This window comes from Fukomys damarensis, unplaced genomic scaffold (assembly GCF_012274545.1).
Source record: "Fukomys damarensis isolate Sample0158 unplaced genomic scaffold, DMR_v1.0_HiC HiC_scaffold_27, whole genome shotgun sequence".
NCBI lineage: Eukaryota > Metazoa > Chordata > Mammalia > Rodentia > Bathyergidae > Fukomys > Fukomys damarensis.
The window spans coordinates 23,079,075-23,094,228 of NW_022900939.1; the positions used below are offsets into that span (position 1 = coordinate 23,079,075).

A 15,154-nucleotide genomic window follows, 5' to 3' on the forward strand; every position below is an offset into this window, starting at 1 on the left:
CGGGGCGGGCAACGAGGGGCCTGACTCAGTTTCCCCTCTGGGTGGAAGGGAGTCTGTTTGAGTACTCAGTATCCTTCCTGGGTAAGAGTTCGCAGTGAGTCGTGACTCAGTTTCCCCCGGCGTCAATGGGGGCAGCTCTGACTTCGTTTCTGTGTAGCGAAGAATGTATCTAACTCAGTTTTCCTCTGAGGAGGAGGGGTAGGGAGTGCCCCCCCTCAGTGTCCCTGTGAAAATACAGCAGGCCTTGACTTGGTTCCCCTTGTAGGGGAGGGAGTACGTACTGTTTGCCCTCCGGAAGCAGGTGCTGCTGACTCTACTCCCATCCCTTGGTTTCAGGCCAGGTTGTAGGGAACAGGTCCTGACCCAGTTTCCTTGGGGGGAAGCCTGAGCCCATCAGGCCCTCCCAGGTGAGAACTTGGGCTGATCTTTGTCTCCTTCCCTTTCAGACTTGTTCCCCCTCATCTTCCCCCCAGGTAAGTGGACCATCCTTTCTCAGTGGTAGGGGAGGGGCTGCCTGGGGCTAGGAGCTATGGGGCAGCGCCTGACTGAGCTGGCTGTGGTCCATGTAGAGCCAGCCCAGGCTTCTGGCCCCTACGTGGAGATCATCGAGCAGCCCAAGCAGCGGGGCATGCGCTTCCGCTACAAGTGTGAGGGCCGCTCAGCAGGCAGCATCCCAGGCGAGAGGAGCACAGACACCACCAAGACCCACCCCACCATCAAGGTCAGCACCCAGGAGTGGGGAAGGGGTCACAGGTGTGGCAGAAGGGACTTCGGAGCCCCAGCTCACTTGTTCCAGGTCGTTCAATATTACTGGGCCTTTAGAGTACTCTCTGTACTTTGGACAGATCAATGGCTACACAGGACCAGGGACAGTTCGCATCTCCTTGGTCACCAAAGACCCTCCTCACCGGCCTCACCCCCATGAGCTGGTGGGGAAGGACTGCCGGGATGGCTTCTATGAGGCCGAGCTCTGCCCGGACCGCTGCATCCACAGGTGAGCTCCTTGAAGGCCAAGGATGGTGAGTGTGTAGCAGATAGGAGTCCATGGGGTAGAGATGGATCCATAGTCATCTCAGAGCCCCTGATCTCTCTGTCTGGAAGGGAAAGTTCCTCAGTTTCCTGGTTCTTGTATGAGAAAGAAAACCATTGAACTTACAGGACTCACCTAGAGCTTACTTATCAGTGGACAGAGACAGGCCATAAGTAATTTTGAAAATAAACTACTGTTTGAATTAGTAATTTCAGTGGTGAAAATAAAACAGGAGTAGGTTGGTAGTATATCCCAGGGGGAGGCAGAAGAGTTGGTTTCATGGCTTTGGATTGGAAGGTCAGGAAAGGCCTCTTTCAGCAGTGGTTTGAATGGTGAGGAAGAGCAGAGCCCCATAGAAGGCATTGTACACAGGATAGACCAGTGCATAGCCTTCAGGTAGGCATGAGCAAAATCTTTGGAGAATGTAAAAGAAGCCCCAGCCAGGTGTGGTGGCTCACGCCTGTAATGCACTCAGGAGGCTGAGGCAGGAGGATCTCTGTGAGTTCAAGACCAGCCTGGGCTACACAGTGTGGTGAGGAAGAGCAGAGCCCCATAGAAGGCATTGTACACAGGATAGACCAGTGCATAGCCTTCAGGTAGGCATGAGCAAAATCTTTGGAGAATGTAAAAGAAGCCCCAGCCAGGTGTGGTGGCTCACGCCTGTAATGCACTCAGGAGGCTGAGGCAGGAGGATCTCTGTGAGTTCAAGACCAGCCTGGGCTACACAGTGAATTCCAGGTCAGAGTCACAAAGAAAAGTCCTGTGTTTGGGGTTGGGAGCCCTTAGAGAGGTTGGCATTGGCTGGGTTCAGCCCAGCCCAAGGGGATGCCTCTGGAGGGCTGGCCACAAGCAGTGATGGGGTGGGCAGACTGGACAAGCAGGAGGGTCCAGGGTCTGCTTGAGACACCAGACTGATGCCTGGGGGGCATTCAGCTTCCAGAACCTGGGGATCCAGTGTGTGAAGAAGCGGGACCTGGAACAGGCGATCAGCCAGCGCATCCAGACCAACAACAATCCCTTCCAAGGTGAGGAGACTTGGTCTGCCCACAACATTCCTGTCCTTTGTCCGTCTGCCCTGAATCTCTTGCAGTGGCCAAGACTCACACTGCATGTGGAATCTTGCTGCCCATTTAGTATACATTCCTATTTTCCCCCTGGGAAACTGAGGCCCCAAGAGGGGACTCGACATTCCAGGCCACCACAGAGTCAATGATGGGTCTGGAACTTTGTTTCCCCGCTCCCTCGAATAGCGCCCCCAGCCTGGAGCTCCCTGCCCTCCCTTATCCCCTCTTGTGCCTGCCCCAGCCCAGGCTTTCCTGACCTTCTCTTTTTTTTCTAATAGTTCCCATAGAAGAGCAGCGTGGGGACTATGACCTGAATGCTGTGCGGCTCTGTTTCCAGGTGACAGTGCGGGACCAATCAGGCAGGCCCCTCCGCCTGCCTCCTGTCCTCTCGCATCCCATCTTTGACAACCGTGAGTGGCAGGGGAGAGCTGTGGGAAGGGGAATGGAATGGGCCCAGGACAGAGGAAGGGGCAGATTGGGTGTGACCTGGGAGAGGAGCTCCGTGCGCCCAGAACTGTGCTAGTGACTCTAGGAAATAAACTCCCAGAAAGAAGATAATGCTGGACAGTAATAGCTTAATGGTGGCAGCTTACAGGAAGCTCACAGATAAACTAGGCCGATGTTGATCAGTTGCACTCTTTTCCTTTTTTTTTAAAGACAGCTTTAGTTTGGCTTGAACTATGTAGCTCAGGTTGGCCTCAAACCTGCAGCAATCCTCCTGCCTTAGCCTCCTGAGCACAGAGATTATAGGTGTGAGCCACCACACCTGGTTGGAATTGCAATCTTAAGTAACCAGCAGAACAAATAAAACAGCTCTGAGCCCCGTGAATTGGAAACCAGTGTGAACTGGGCGTCAGGAGGGAAGTGTTTGTTGCAAAGGTGCATGTAAACCTCACCTTGAAGATGCACCGGGTCAGGAGAAGAAAGGAAAGGTGCTATCACATCATTTCCCTCTGTACCACAAGCTCTGTGAGGGCAGAGAGATGTAGGTTTTGTGCTGTCTTATTCTCCTTGCCTTGACCCATGTTGAGCTCATAATAGGTAAAGAGCTGTAGAATTGGCTGGGGTGAGGGGCCGCTGAGAATGGTCTGGCTTTGGCCACAGAGTTGTGGGCACAAGCTCTGGGTAACCTTGATGCTGCACCAGGCTGGGCTGCTGGGGCTGTTGCAGGACACCCTGGGGACCTCTGGTGGTTCAGGACTTCCTTCCTTGTCATCACACCCTAGGTGCCCCCAACACTGCTGAGCTCAAGATCTGCAGAGTGAACCGAAACTCTGGGAGCTGCCTTGGTGGGGATGAGATCTTCCTGTTATGCGACAAAGTGCAGAAAGGTAATGTGCTGGAGTCGAGGCTGGACTTTCTAGATCAAGAGAGGAGGGGTAGGGCTGAACAGAAGTGGCAGTGCTAGGTCCTTCATTGCCTTAAGGAGATGCTTAGGAGACAAGCATCAGACATTGGGGACATGCTGGTTCTCAGTCACCTACGCCTGTAATCCCTGCTACTTCATAAGGGGTTTGCAAGTGTGATCCCAACCTGGACAATTTAGCAAGACCCTATCTGAAAATAAAATGTTACAAAAGGACTTAGGATGTAGTGGTAGAGCAGTTTTCTAACACATGAGAAACCCTGGGTACAGTCCACATTACCACAAAAGAAGATGCAGTGTAGTGGGGTGACAGGCTGTGTGTGGGGGAGTGAGACACACTGACCCATGCTGTGACCCATCTTCTGCAGAGGACATTGAGGTGTATTTCACGGGACCAGGATGGGAGGCCCGAGGCTCCTTTTCCCAAGCTGACGTGCACCGGCAAGTGGCCATTGTGTTCCGGACACCTCCCTATGCTGACCCTAGCCTGCAGGCCCCTGTGCGCGTCTCCATGCAGCTGCGGCGGCCTTCTGACAGAGAGCTCAGCGAGCCCATGGAGTTCCAGTACCTGCCGGACACAGGTACACAGCAGGGAAGGTGAAAGAGGGTGGCAGGCTCTAGCTGTGGGGGCTGGAGCCTGCCGTCTGCCTGCAGACCTGGAATTTATTCAGTACAATCACTACTGTAAGAATGGATCACATGTACAGTGTGTTGCCTTCACATGCTGTAGCCAATTTAATTTGTGTAAACACTGTGATGAAACACCTCTCCGTGTCATGAAGTGATATGTGACTATAATCAGAATCCATTTCTGTTTTTTTAAATTTGTTTGTTTTTGTTTTATTTTGAGACAGTGTCTCACTCTATAATTCAGGCTGGCCTTGAACTCACAGCAGTCCTCTTGCCTCAGCCTCCTCGAGTGCTGGGATTATAGGCGTGCACCACCATACCCAGCCAGAATCCATTTTTTGGCCTCATTTAATTAATTAACAACTATATCCTATCATTGTTAAAATTGTTACCTGATTTTAATTTCTCACCAACCTTTTGAGGGTGGAGCCTTGCCTGAATGTTCATATCTGGGGAGAGGCGCAGTCAGCATCTGAATGCAGACCATTTGGCCCCAGGATCCTGTTGTCATGTGGTGTGTCACCTATCACTACCGTGCAGCTATAGTTTGGTCAAGGCTTTGAGTGCCCACTTGGTAGTTGTGCCAGGTGTGGTAGATGCAAAGATGAATGAAGCAGGTTCCTTACCCTTCACGAGCTCAGTCACAGGAGGCAGACAGACACGAAGAACACATCCTCATGTAACGGAATGACACGTGAAATGGAGGAGTATGTACAGTCTGTAGGAGCACAGGTGTGGGAGCTAGAGACACATGACAGAAGAGGTGGCATTACCTTAGGGACAGACTAAGGAGTGCATTTTCCAGGCAGCAACTCAGCATCAGAAGGAAGGGCACAGGGTTGGCGAGTGCGCGCCTGCTAAGGGCCTTCTCAGCTGCAGAGCTGACGTGGAGCCCTGAGCAGGACTAGCAGGAGTGCCCCCTAGGCACCAGCCTCAGTGCAGTGGGGAGTCACTGAAGGTGTCTGAGCAGAGTTGTGATCGAGGCAGGTTTGGAAGCTCTTGCTGGCTGCTGTGTGTAGAGGTGGAGGCAGAGGCCTGAGGTTAGGGGGCCGTTCTGGAAGATACTGCAGCAGTCCCAGAAGCACAGATTCAGCCATGAGCTTTGCAGAAGGGGAAGATCATGCCCCCATCCCTGTCCTTTTCAGTTACCCTTCAGCCCCGCAGCCATTTTGCCGTGACAGGCCAAACTCAGTCCCGCCTTGCACCTGTGTCTTTGCTGTTGCCCCGCCTGGACTGTGTGGGCCCCTAGCATTTGTGTGAGCGGCTCACACCAGTCCTTCCCTGAGCTGTCTGTGTGAGCCCCCCAACCCCCATGCTGCCAAGCTGTTACATCACCCATTTACACATGAGCTTCCTCAGACCTTCCAGGCACTTTGTAAGATCTTGTTTGTGTATGTAGTTGTGTCCCTGTCTCTATGTCACTAAGATACCACCTTTTTGGAAGCAGGTCCCGGTGTGTTTACTCAAAGCCATATCCCAGTGCTAGGGAGGCCAGCACATAACAGGTATAAATATGTGTCCGGTCTCATCTGTGACTGGTGGGGGCGAAACAGATGTTAGAGATGGTACCAGGGTTTCTAGTTTTGGTGACAGAGAGGTGGTGGTCAGGGGACATGAGGTGAAAGAGTCGGGTTTGTTTTTTGTTTGTTTTGTTTTTTGGAGACAGGGTCTCACTATGTAGTTGTAGTATGTAGACTGACCTGGAACTCACTATGTAGCCCAGGCTGATCTCAAACTCACAGTGATCCTCCTGCCTCAGCCTCCCGAGTGCTGGGATTACAGGCGTGTGCCAACACGCCCTGCACAAGAATCAGGTTTTTGAAGAAAGATTATGAAGCTGTCTTTGGACTAAAGAAACTAAGGCAGAAGATGGTTCAGAAAGCTTGAGATTAAAGTGGCAAACTGTTAGAGGTGAAAGTCTGTGAACATCTTAGCCTGTTGTGCCCCAGCTTGGGGCTCATCTTTTGAGACCTAGGTGGACGCTGGGGTGGGCAGTGCCGTTGACAGCTGAGCTGTAGGCTCAGGCCCCTGTTCTGGCACTGGTCCCTGCAGCAAGGCCTCTTCACTGGTCACCACCCAAGTGCATTTGAGGGGCACATTCAGGCAATAGAGAAGGAGTCTTGGGAAGGTGTGGCTCCTCACCTTCCTGAGGGCCTTGGTAGAGGCAGCAAGTCCACTCCTATCCCTTCCCCAGATGATCGTCACCGGATTGAGGAGAAGCGCAAAAGGACGTACGAGACCTTCAGGAGCATCATGAAGAAGAGTCCTTTCAATGGTGAGATGGGGACTGGGAGAGCCATGGACCAGGGAGGTGACACCCCGGGAGCTGCGAACTGACCCTGCCCTTGCCTGCAGGACCTACTGAGCCCCGGCCTCCTCCCCGACGCATTGCTGTGCCTTCTCGCAGTTCAACTTCTGTCCCCAAGCCAGGTAAAGATTTTCTTTTGTCCCACTGGAATGACAGTTTCCAGTCTCATTAGGCCGCACTTGTGACACCACTTGTGGAAGGGAAATGAGCAGAGGTGGCCCCACAACAGCAGGTATCTGACGCCTGCATTCTGTGGGGCTCATGCTCCTCAGGGGTGAGGCCTACTGACCTCTGTCAGTGTCATCTGGGGAGCAGTCATGTGTGGTTACTTAGGCCTCTTTCCAAACTGGAGGCTTTTATGCACAGCACCACAACTTTCCAGGGATGCTAATGTACGTGGGAGACTATAGGGAGAAGTTAAACTCTCTTTTGGATACCTTGGGATATAGATGTTAGAAGTGGACAGTCTCTGCCCCTGTTAATTAGGAAAGCAAAACAAAACCCACCTCTAAAATAGTATATGGTCGGGTGTGGTGGTACACCCCTGTAATCCCAGCACTCGGGAGGCTGAGGCAGGAGGATTACTGTGAGTTCGAGACTAGCCTGGGCTACATAGTGAGTTCCAGGTCAGTCTCAACTACATAGTGAGACCCTGTCTCAAAAAAGCCAAAAAAATAAAATAAAGTAAAATAGTATATGATGTATGTGCTAGTGTGCATGGCTCAAAAAAGTGTTACAAGTACCCAGTCTGAGCCACTACTCACTGGGTGCTTGTCCCCTTTAGGTTGTTTTTTTCATCTGTAAAGTAAGAGCTTTTCAGGTTCCAGGAGTCAGAGAGAGTTCGAAAAAGGAGGGAAGGCTAGAATTGGACTGGGCAGACCAGGTTGGATTGGAAAAGAGGGGAGCTTGTGTGTTGACAGTGGCTTCTAGGGAGCAGTTGGGATATGGAGGATGGGGTGGGTCTCTAGGGCTTGCTCTGATTCCTGCCTCTCTTTCTCTCCTCCAGCCCCCCAGCCCTATGCCTTTACACCATCCCTCAGCACCATCAACTTTGATGAGTTTTCCCCCATGGTGTTACCTTCTGGGCAGATCCCAAGCCAGGCCTCAGCCTTAACACCAGCTCCTGTCTCTGTCCTGTCCCAGAACCTGGTCCCTGCTCCCACCATGGCACCAACTCTGCCTCAGGCCCCAGCCCCGGTCCTAGCCCCATGCCTTCCCCAGGCTGTGGCCCCACCTCCCCCAAAGACCACTCAGACTGGGGAAGGCACACTGTCGGAGGCCCTTCTGCACCTGCAGTTCGATGCTGATGAAGACCTGGGGGCCTTGCTTGGCAACAGCACAGACCCAGCTGTGTTCACAGACCTGGCCTCCGTCGACAACTCAGAGTTTCAGCAGCTGCTGAACCAAGGTGTATCTATGCCCCACCCCACAGTTGAACCCATGCTGATGGAGTACCCTGAAGCTATAACTCGCCTGGTGACAGGGTCCCAGAGGCCCCCTGACCCAGCTCCCACCTCTCTGGGAGCTTCAGGGCTCCCCAATGGCCTCTCGGGGGATGAAGACTTCTCCTCCATTGCGGACATGGACTTCTCAGCCCTTCTGAGTCAGATCAGCTCCTAAGTGGGTGACACCAGCTCTGCCCAGAGCATCAGGTTGCAGGGGATTGAAGCCTTCCCAACGCACTTATGGATTTTATGGGGTGTGCTCCAGCTGTCCCCAACTTCCCTGGGTGATATCTTTATGGGGAGCATATTTTATTCTTTTATGGGCAGTGTCTCTGTCTCTCTCTTGCTCTCTCTCTCTTTGGAGGTGCTTAAGTGAAGCATTAACTTCTTTGGAAGTGGAGCTGGGAGCACTCAGATGCTTTCTTCCCCTATCCTGATGGTCAGCTCCCTTCTCTATAGGGACCTCTGGGTGCCCCCAACCCCATCCTCCAGCTTCTAGCAATCTTCTAGAGAGAGGGGCAGGCTGGAGCCCTGGTCTTTGAGGCCAAGGCCTTACTATCAAGTGTCTTCCTTATGTCACTGGTTCACATACACCTTGATGTAAAATCACGCCCCTATGACCAGTCCCTCCGTGGTGCTGCCTGACACCAGTGCTGGAGGGGCTGTGGCCTTCCTGCCCTGCAGAGATCTTTACCAGCTTTCTTTGTTCAGCTGTGGCTGAAGGAAACGGACCCTAACTGGCCCTCTCCAGTAACCTGAGGGTGTTTGGCTGGAGACTTCCCTGCCCCCCCTTCTCAAGTGCCTTAATAGAGTGAATTGTTGGGAGAGTGGGAGAGGGCAGGCTAGAGGTTTTCCAATCAAGATGCACAGTTTTCAAAGGAGTTTGACTCTTGCTCTTTCCACTCTGAACTAATAAATGTGTTACCAATTTGGCCAGATTTGCTTGCTTTCAGCAGACACTGGCAAACAGTTGTCATGTCAGGCTGGACATTTGTGATTTGAGTGTGCAACATGGTTGTCTGGGAACCTGTGGTGTGAAGCCGCCCCTGGACCACCCCACTTAGCATCTAGGAGGTGTAAACAGGCAGCTAAGGTGGAAATGCCTGCAGAGAAAGCCCAACAGAGCCCATTGCCTGTGGAGATGGAGCGATTTCAAGCGTCTTCCTGGAGGCCCTATTAGCTCCAGGTCTGTAGATTAGCAGATAGATTTCAGAGGGCCCACCCAGCATTTGGGGAGCTGCTGAGTAAGAAACACCGATGTTGGGGCTAGGGATTTAGCTCAGTGGCGCTGCAACTGCTAGAAAGCGCAAGATCCCTGTGGGTGGGTTGTGGACCTATGTTGGGGCCAGGCTGTAAAGGAGGTGCTAATCTGTTTGGGCTTAATCCCATGGGTGGCCAAAGAAGTTTGTCTCTTGGGGAAAGGACAGTGCTTGGGAAAGGGCCATGGCTACCGCACCAATGCTTTGATAACCTGTTGTGGAAGGAGTATCTTAATCCAAAACCTATCTGGGGGCCTAAACGAAGGCCAGGCCACAGACCATGGGGTAGAGAGAGAAGTAGTTCCGCCTCGGTCTGCGCATGCGCAACAGCGAACGGCGGGGAGGGCTTGGGTGTAGAGGGCTTGGGTGCGCATGCGCACAGGCATTTTTAGCGCCAAAGGCGGAACAAGTTCCGTTAACTAGGCTGAGAGCTATGGCTTCTGTGTTTGGGACTTTGCAGTTTTGCAGCAAGGTGATGTCAGGAGCACATTGGAACGCGCTGCAAAAGTTAGCAAATGTCTTGGAAACAGTCCTCACTTACAGATGCCGATGGACGGTGAATGCGAGAGAAGATACTATAGTGACGCGGAAAGTTGATGAATCGGAAGGGTCTGGGAAATCGAATTTGAGCTAATGAGCCGGTCAAGGTGGTTCACGCCTGTAACCTAGCAATCTGGGAGGTTGAAGCAGGATTGCAAATTCCAGCCCAGCTTGGGCAATTTAGCACTTGATGAGACTGTCTCAAAATGGGGGGCGGGGAGGTGAAACTGGGGGTATAGTTCAGTGCGGAAGATCCTTGGTTCGGTCCCCAGTACCACCAAAAGAAAAAAAAAAAACCGTCAGGGTGAGGAGGCGGACTGAAGGAATTCTGGGACATTCAGGGGGCAGGCTAAATTGAACGCCCCCACGGAAGGCAGAACCTGAGCTGGATATGGCCGGGACCTGGGGTCAGGACCCCGGCGAACCTGTCCCTGTCGCAGAGCGCCCGGAGGTGGGGCTTGGCTGGGTGCCAAGGCTTCTGACTCCGCAAAGTCTCCCACAGGCGCTCAGCTCAGGTCGAGGGAAGCAGTGAGCCCTGATGCTCCAGTCTAGACTGTGCCTCGCTCTTCTTAGCTGTCCCAGTGCCCTGCAGTGACCTCCAGAAACCCTCTCATAGTCCTTCCCACACTCCCTGAGTGACCTCACCATGCTCACAGCTATTCAGTCTTTGTTTTCAGCCCAAGTCTCTTTCCCCTTCATGCAGCCCACTGGGAATTTCCACACTGACATCCTTCGGGCCTCTCAAACCCTGTTCCAAGTGACTTCAACCATTCCTAACCTGCCCCCTCCCCTTCTTCCCTGTGTCAGCCATCACCCTGCCAACCTCTGGGGACTCCAGGCAGAAACCCAGACACTACTGTGACTGCCATTTCTTCAGCAACTCACATCCAGTCCTTATGAGGTCTTGACAGATCTCACTTCAGACTGCCACTATTATGATCACCTCGTTTAAGTCACCACTACCTAATTCTAGGGCTGCTGGTACAGCTTCCTTTCTCCTTGGCCCCACTGTAGTCAGGGGGTTCTGTTTGTTTTTTTATTTTTGGTACCCATGATTGAACTCAGGTCCTTGTGCTTGCAAGGCAGGCCACCGAACTGCTGAACTAAATCCCCAGCCTAGTCAGGGGGTTCTGATATCCAACTCTCATAGGTTACTCTATTTAAAATCTATCAACCACATGACCATGTCCCAGTTGTCTGCAGACACCTCCAGAGTGACCAGGGACTTCCCTCCATAGTGTCCATGAAGGCTGCTCACTGTAGTCCACAACCAGGAAAAATGGCCACAGTCCTGTGAATTGCTGACCCAGGGTCCCTAGGACCACTCAACTCTTTCCAGCTCAGCTCTAGTCTCCCTGACCCTGGATTCCCATATGTGCTCAACTCCACTTTAGTACACCCATCTGGGTCCTACTGGATTCCTTTGGCATCTCTGCCTGGTAAGCTCCTTCCTCTCCAACCTTTAGAACTTAGCCTTCATGTGACCCTCCATGAAGCTTCTTCACTCCTCTTGTCACTCAGAGCCCAGCTCATCCTGCCAGACTTAGGACCTATGTCTCAGCAGAGTAAGCATCAAACAGACGGGAAGGGCTAGACAGGCATGTGATACTGGATAAGTCACTGCCCTGTCTAGGTCTCAGGTCAGAAACGGTTTCAATACAGTCCGAGTTAGAACCTGTTGATGCCACTTGGGAATGCCCAGCCTGGGCAGAACAGAGGGAGTCATGAGCTGGTGAACAGCGAAGCGGGTTGAGAGCAATGTCTTCCAGACATGGATCCAAGAAACCACCACCCCTGGAGTTGCACCCTTGCAAGACATGGCCCAGTGGCCAAAAGAGTGCCAGGTTTGATGGCTCAGTGACTAGAGAAAGGAGAGTAGGGCCTGCCTAGGAAACAAGCTTCCCCGGACCCCTAAGCTCTGTCCTTACCCTGGCCTGCAGAGCCACTTGATTTTTCTACCTCTGGTCTTAGCCCCTTAGATGTGGTTTCAGGCCTGGGACCTGAGCAAAGCAGGTGTGGAGTGTGGCCACCTGCTCCCCAACAGAACCAAATGAATGTCTGTGGGAGAGAAGCCAAGGAGCTTTGTGTGACCTCTGAAAACAACCCTATCCCAGATGTCTTAAACATACATATAGAAGAAATAGAATAGGTTCTGAGCTGGGTGTGGTGGCACACACCTGTAATTCCAGCACTCAGAAGGCTGAGACAGGAGGATCAGAAGTTCATGTCTCAAAAAATAACAACGAAAAAATTTTCTCCACAGAATATTTACAAACAGTGATAAGTGGGGGCACCTTTGCCACCAAATGGGTTGGGGAGTGGGGACAGTGCTAAGATGTGCCTCAGCACAAGGAGATACCCTGAGGAGGGCCCAGGGCCGGTGAGACCCAGGTACCCTGAAGGCCCAGGCAGTTCTAAGCAGGTCCATAGTCAGGCTGAGGCTGGACCAGATGGCCTCATGCCAGGTCAGTGGTGGGTGAGCCCAGCTGCTTGGAGGCCAGGAGCAGGCGGGAGGCTGCACTCTCAGACTCAGCCAGCAGCCGCTGGTTGTTGTGCCGCAGACTCCGTACCTCCTCCTCCAGGGCTGCCCTGTCTGCTTTTTCCTGGGAAGGGGGACAGCAGTCAGCAGCTACCCCTTTCCTAGAGCATCCCTGGGACTCCTCACAGGCCCCAGGCCACCTCCTCACCTTCTTCAGGTCCTCCTGCAGGTTCCTGAGCATGGCTTCCAGGTGAGAGACCTTCTCTGACAGGCTCCTAGGTTCTGGCCTGAGAACATGGTGTCAGAACTCAGTGGGACCAGGGTAGGGACAGCACCATGGGCTGGCCCCCCAAGATCCCTAAATGAGGGCCCCAGCCCCTGTTGTCTGAGACAGGTGTCTGTAGATGTAGGGCATGGGTGATGCTTAACTCCAGTGGGTGGGCACCAAGGTTGGTTACACAGGTGTGGAGAGGGGCTACATGGGGCAGGGAGCCTTACTCAGCATCAGACTTTGGAGTTCCCTTGGGGTCTCCGCTCTCTGGGATGGACTGGCCTATGGGACAAAGGGGCGATGAGGGAGGGGTCTGAGAGGGAGCAGGAATCCCATCCTAGCTCTAGCTCCTCCCTCCAGGGCCCTGGTGGCCTCACCCTCCCGGGACAATGACTCCAGAATGGTGTTACAAGTGGAAGCGATCTCCGAGATGGACTGCCACTCATCCTCCAGCGTCTCGCTGCCAGCCTCCAACATGACTGTGGGCAGCAGAAGCCAGGCTCAGCAGGGGAAGCCCCAGAGCCGCCTTCTAGTGCCCTTGCTCCACACTCACTCTTGCTGATGGAGTTCCGTAGAGACAGGGTTCGTGGCAGGAAGGAGGCCTTCAGTTCTGGGGCCAGGTTGTCCCTGTCTTCATGCCCACTGGGGCTACCTGGCTGTTCCTGGGGGGAAGAAATGAAATGTCAGTGCAAAGACATCCACTGTCACCTCTGTTCTGTTGAGCTCCAGAGACTTGTTTCTGCTCACCTGGGAGGTAGGAGTCTCCCTGCCAGCAACAGGTGCTGCCTGTTTGGCTGTGGTGGCCAGGAGGAGGTCTGGTGTGGTGTTGGGCAAGACTGGGGCCTCATCTGACAGGGAGCTGGGGAGAGCAGCGCTGACTTAGAATCGGAAGCTGCTTTCCCTAGGTCCTGCCCATCCAGGCTCCACTGAGCTGGCTGGGGAAGGAAGACCCAGAGGGTGCACCTGTGAGGTGATGGCGAGTTCTGGCTGTGCAGGAACTCAGTCCTCTCCTCAGCCAGATCTCTGGGCCCCAGAGGGCTGCCACCATCTTGTAGGCACAGGCGCAGGAGCTGCTTTGTGATGGGCTGCAGGACAACCTCCAAGGTCTCGTCCTGCGCTGGCTCGGGGGCCCCCCGCCGGCTGGGCTCCTGCAGAGACAGCGTGTACAGCTCCGAAAAGCTCCTGGGTGGAAGGGAGGGGCAGCATCAGACTGGGCTCCCTAAAGCCCAGTGTCCTGCAGCACCAATCCCACCCCCAGCTGCTGCCAGAGGAGCACTGCTAGGATGCAAGCTCCCCAGACTCCCTGACAGCACTGAAAAATGTGGGCCTGGATAGTGGACATTTTTTTTTCAGACTTGGGTTCAAATTCCAGGCCTGTATATTCTGGACAAATGACTCGGAAAGTGGCCTGATAGCAGGCTGGGAGAGCTTAAACAACACATGGAAATAAGTCACATGGCATTCAGAATCTTCCTGGAACAAAATCCAGCCTGTGTCTTTTCTTTTAGCATGTATGCCTGTTTTTGTAACTCTTGAGAGCCAAAGATGGTTTTTAGATGTTTAAATAGTTAAAAGAAATATTCAAGATATTTCATGACAAGTGAAAATTAGTCCATCCAGACAGCATGGATTGACTTGAAATTTTTGGACCTTAACATGGGCTTATCATTAGTAACTTGGTCATTAAATAATAGACAGAAATTGAACCTAGGGACTTCATACTGAGCTACATCTCCAGTCCTTCTAACTTTTATTTTGGAACATGATCTAAGTTGATAAATTACCCAGGCTGGGCTCCAGCTTGTGATCCTCCTGCCTCAGCCTCCCAGAATGCTAGGATTACAAACCTGCACTCCCACACCTGGCTGAGGAACATGTATATTAAATCCAAACATTTAAACATTCCAGTGTCCACAAAGTTTTAGTAGAACTCAACCACATTCAATTCACTTACAGCAAGAGTTGAGTAGCTGCAGAAGAGATAAGATAGCCTAAAATATCCACTGTCTCGGGCCAGGGATTTAGCTCAGCAGTTCGGTGGCCTGCCTTGCAAGCACAAGGACCTGAGTTCAATCCCCAGTACCAAAAAAAAAAGAAAATCCACTGTCTGGCCCTTTACAAAGTTTGCCTATATCTGGCTTAGCACAGTAAGTAATCAGTAGTTGGCTGTGCATTAATACTTTTTAAGAGTGAGGATTAGCATGGGTACATGCCTGTAATCCCAGCACTCAGAACTCTAGAGGCTGAGGCAAGAGGATGTCTGTGAGTTTGAGGCTGGCCTGGGCTACAGAGTGAATTCAAGGTTAGCCTGAACCATATAGAGAGACCCTGTCTCAAAAAAAAAAAAAAGGATGAATTTCTGAACTGGTTCTACTCTATGGTAAGGTTCAGTTCAGAGAGGTTAAATCTGGAATTCTGAAAAGAGAAAAAGGCAACTACACGCGAATTTTGGGAGCATACTGAAGGAAACCCAGGAATCAAAGGGCAGTTGCTGGGCGCTCCCATTTCCCGGTGTCCCAGGGGCCCTGACCTGCGGGGCCGACCGCTCTCTTCAGGGGGCAGGACGGTGACGCAGACTTTGGGCGCCGTGCGCAGCAGCTGGGCAGTGGCCTCAGGGCCAAGGCTGGGCAGTGTTCGCCCGCACACACGCAGCAGGCGTGCCCCGGGCCGCAGCCCGGCCTTCTCGGCGAAAGTGAAGCGCTCCACGTGTGTGATGAAGCCCTCGGCGTCCACCTCAAAGCCCAGGCGGCCCTGGCCGTCGC

General features: G+C 52.9%; 2 protein-coding genes across 2 annotated transcripts in view; one reads left to right on the top strand and one right to left on the bottom strand.

The window, feature by feature from the left end:
- Positions 1-5: 5 nt before the first annotated feature.
- Positions 6-8,776, top strand: Rela (RELA proto-oncogene, NF-kB subunit; the record flags this gene model as incomplete). The annotated part of the gene is made up of 11 exons (XM_010636176.1): positions 6-81; positions 447-473; positions 570-721; positions 846-994; positions 1,964-2,055; positions 2,373-2,504; positions 3,321-3,425; positions 3,829-4,041; positions 6,285-6,365; positions 6,446-6,520; positions 7,405-8,776. Coding segments are annotated over 11 exons (1,716 nt in total), but the record flags the coding sequence as incomplete, so codon positions are not given.
- A 3,096-nt stretch (positions 8,777-11,872) lies between these two features.
- Sipa1 (signal-induced proliferation-associated 1) overlaps positions 11,873-15,154 on the bottom strand; it is an 11,556-nt gene continuing 8,274 nt past the window's right edge. The window contains exons 9-16 of the mRNA XM_033756545.1: positions 14,923-15,154; positions 13,356-13,574; positions 13,140-13,251; positions 12,946-13,054; positions 12,770-12,871; positions 12,620-12,674; positions 12,330-12,408; positions 11,873-12,245 (exon numbers count right to left, since the gene is read on the bottom strand). The exon at positions 14,923-15,154 is cut by the window's right edge and continues 2 nt beyond it. Of these exons, the coding sequence (XP_033612436.1) occupies positions 12,099-12,245; positions 12,330-12,408; positions 12,620-12,674; positions 12,770-12,871; positions 12,946-13,054; positions 13,140-13,251; positions 13,356-13,574; positions 14,923-15,154 (1,055 nt within the window). The 3' untranslated portion in view covers positions 11,873-12,098. The remainder of the gene's footprint in view (positions 12,246-12,329; positions 12,409-12,619; positions 12,675-12,769; positions 12,872-12,945; positions 13,055-13,139; positions 13,252-13,355; positions 13,575-14,922) is intronic.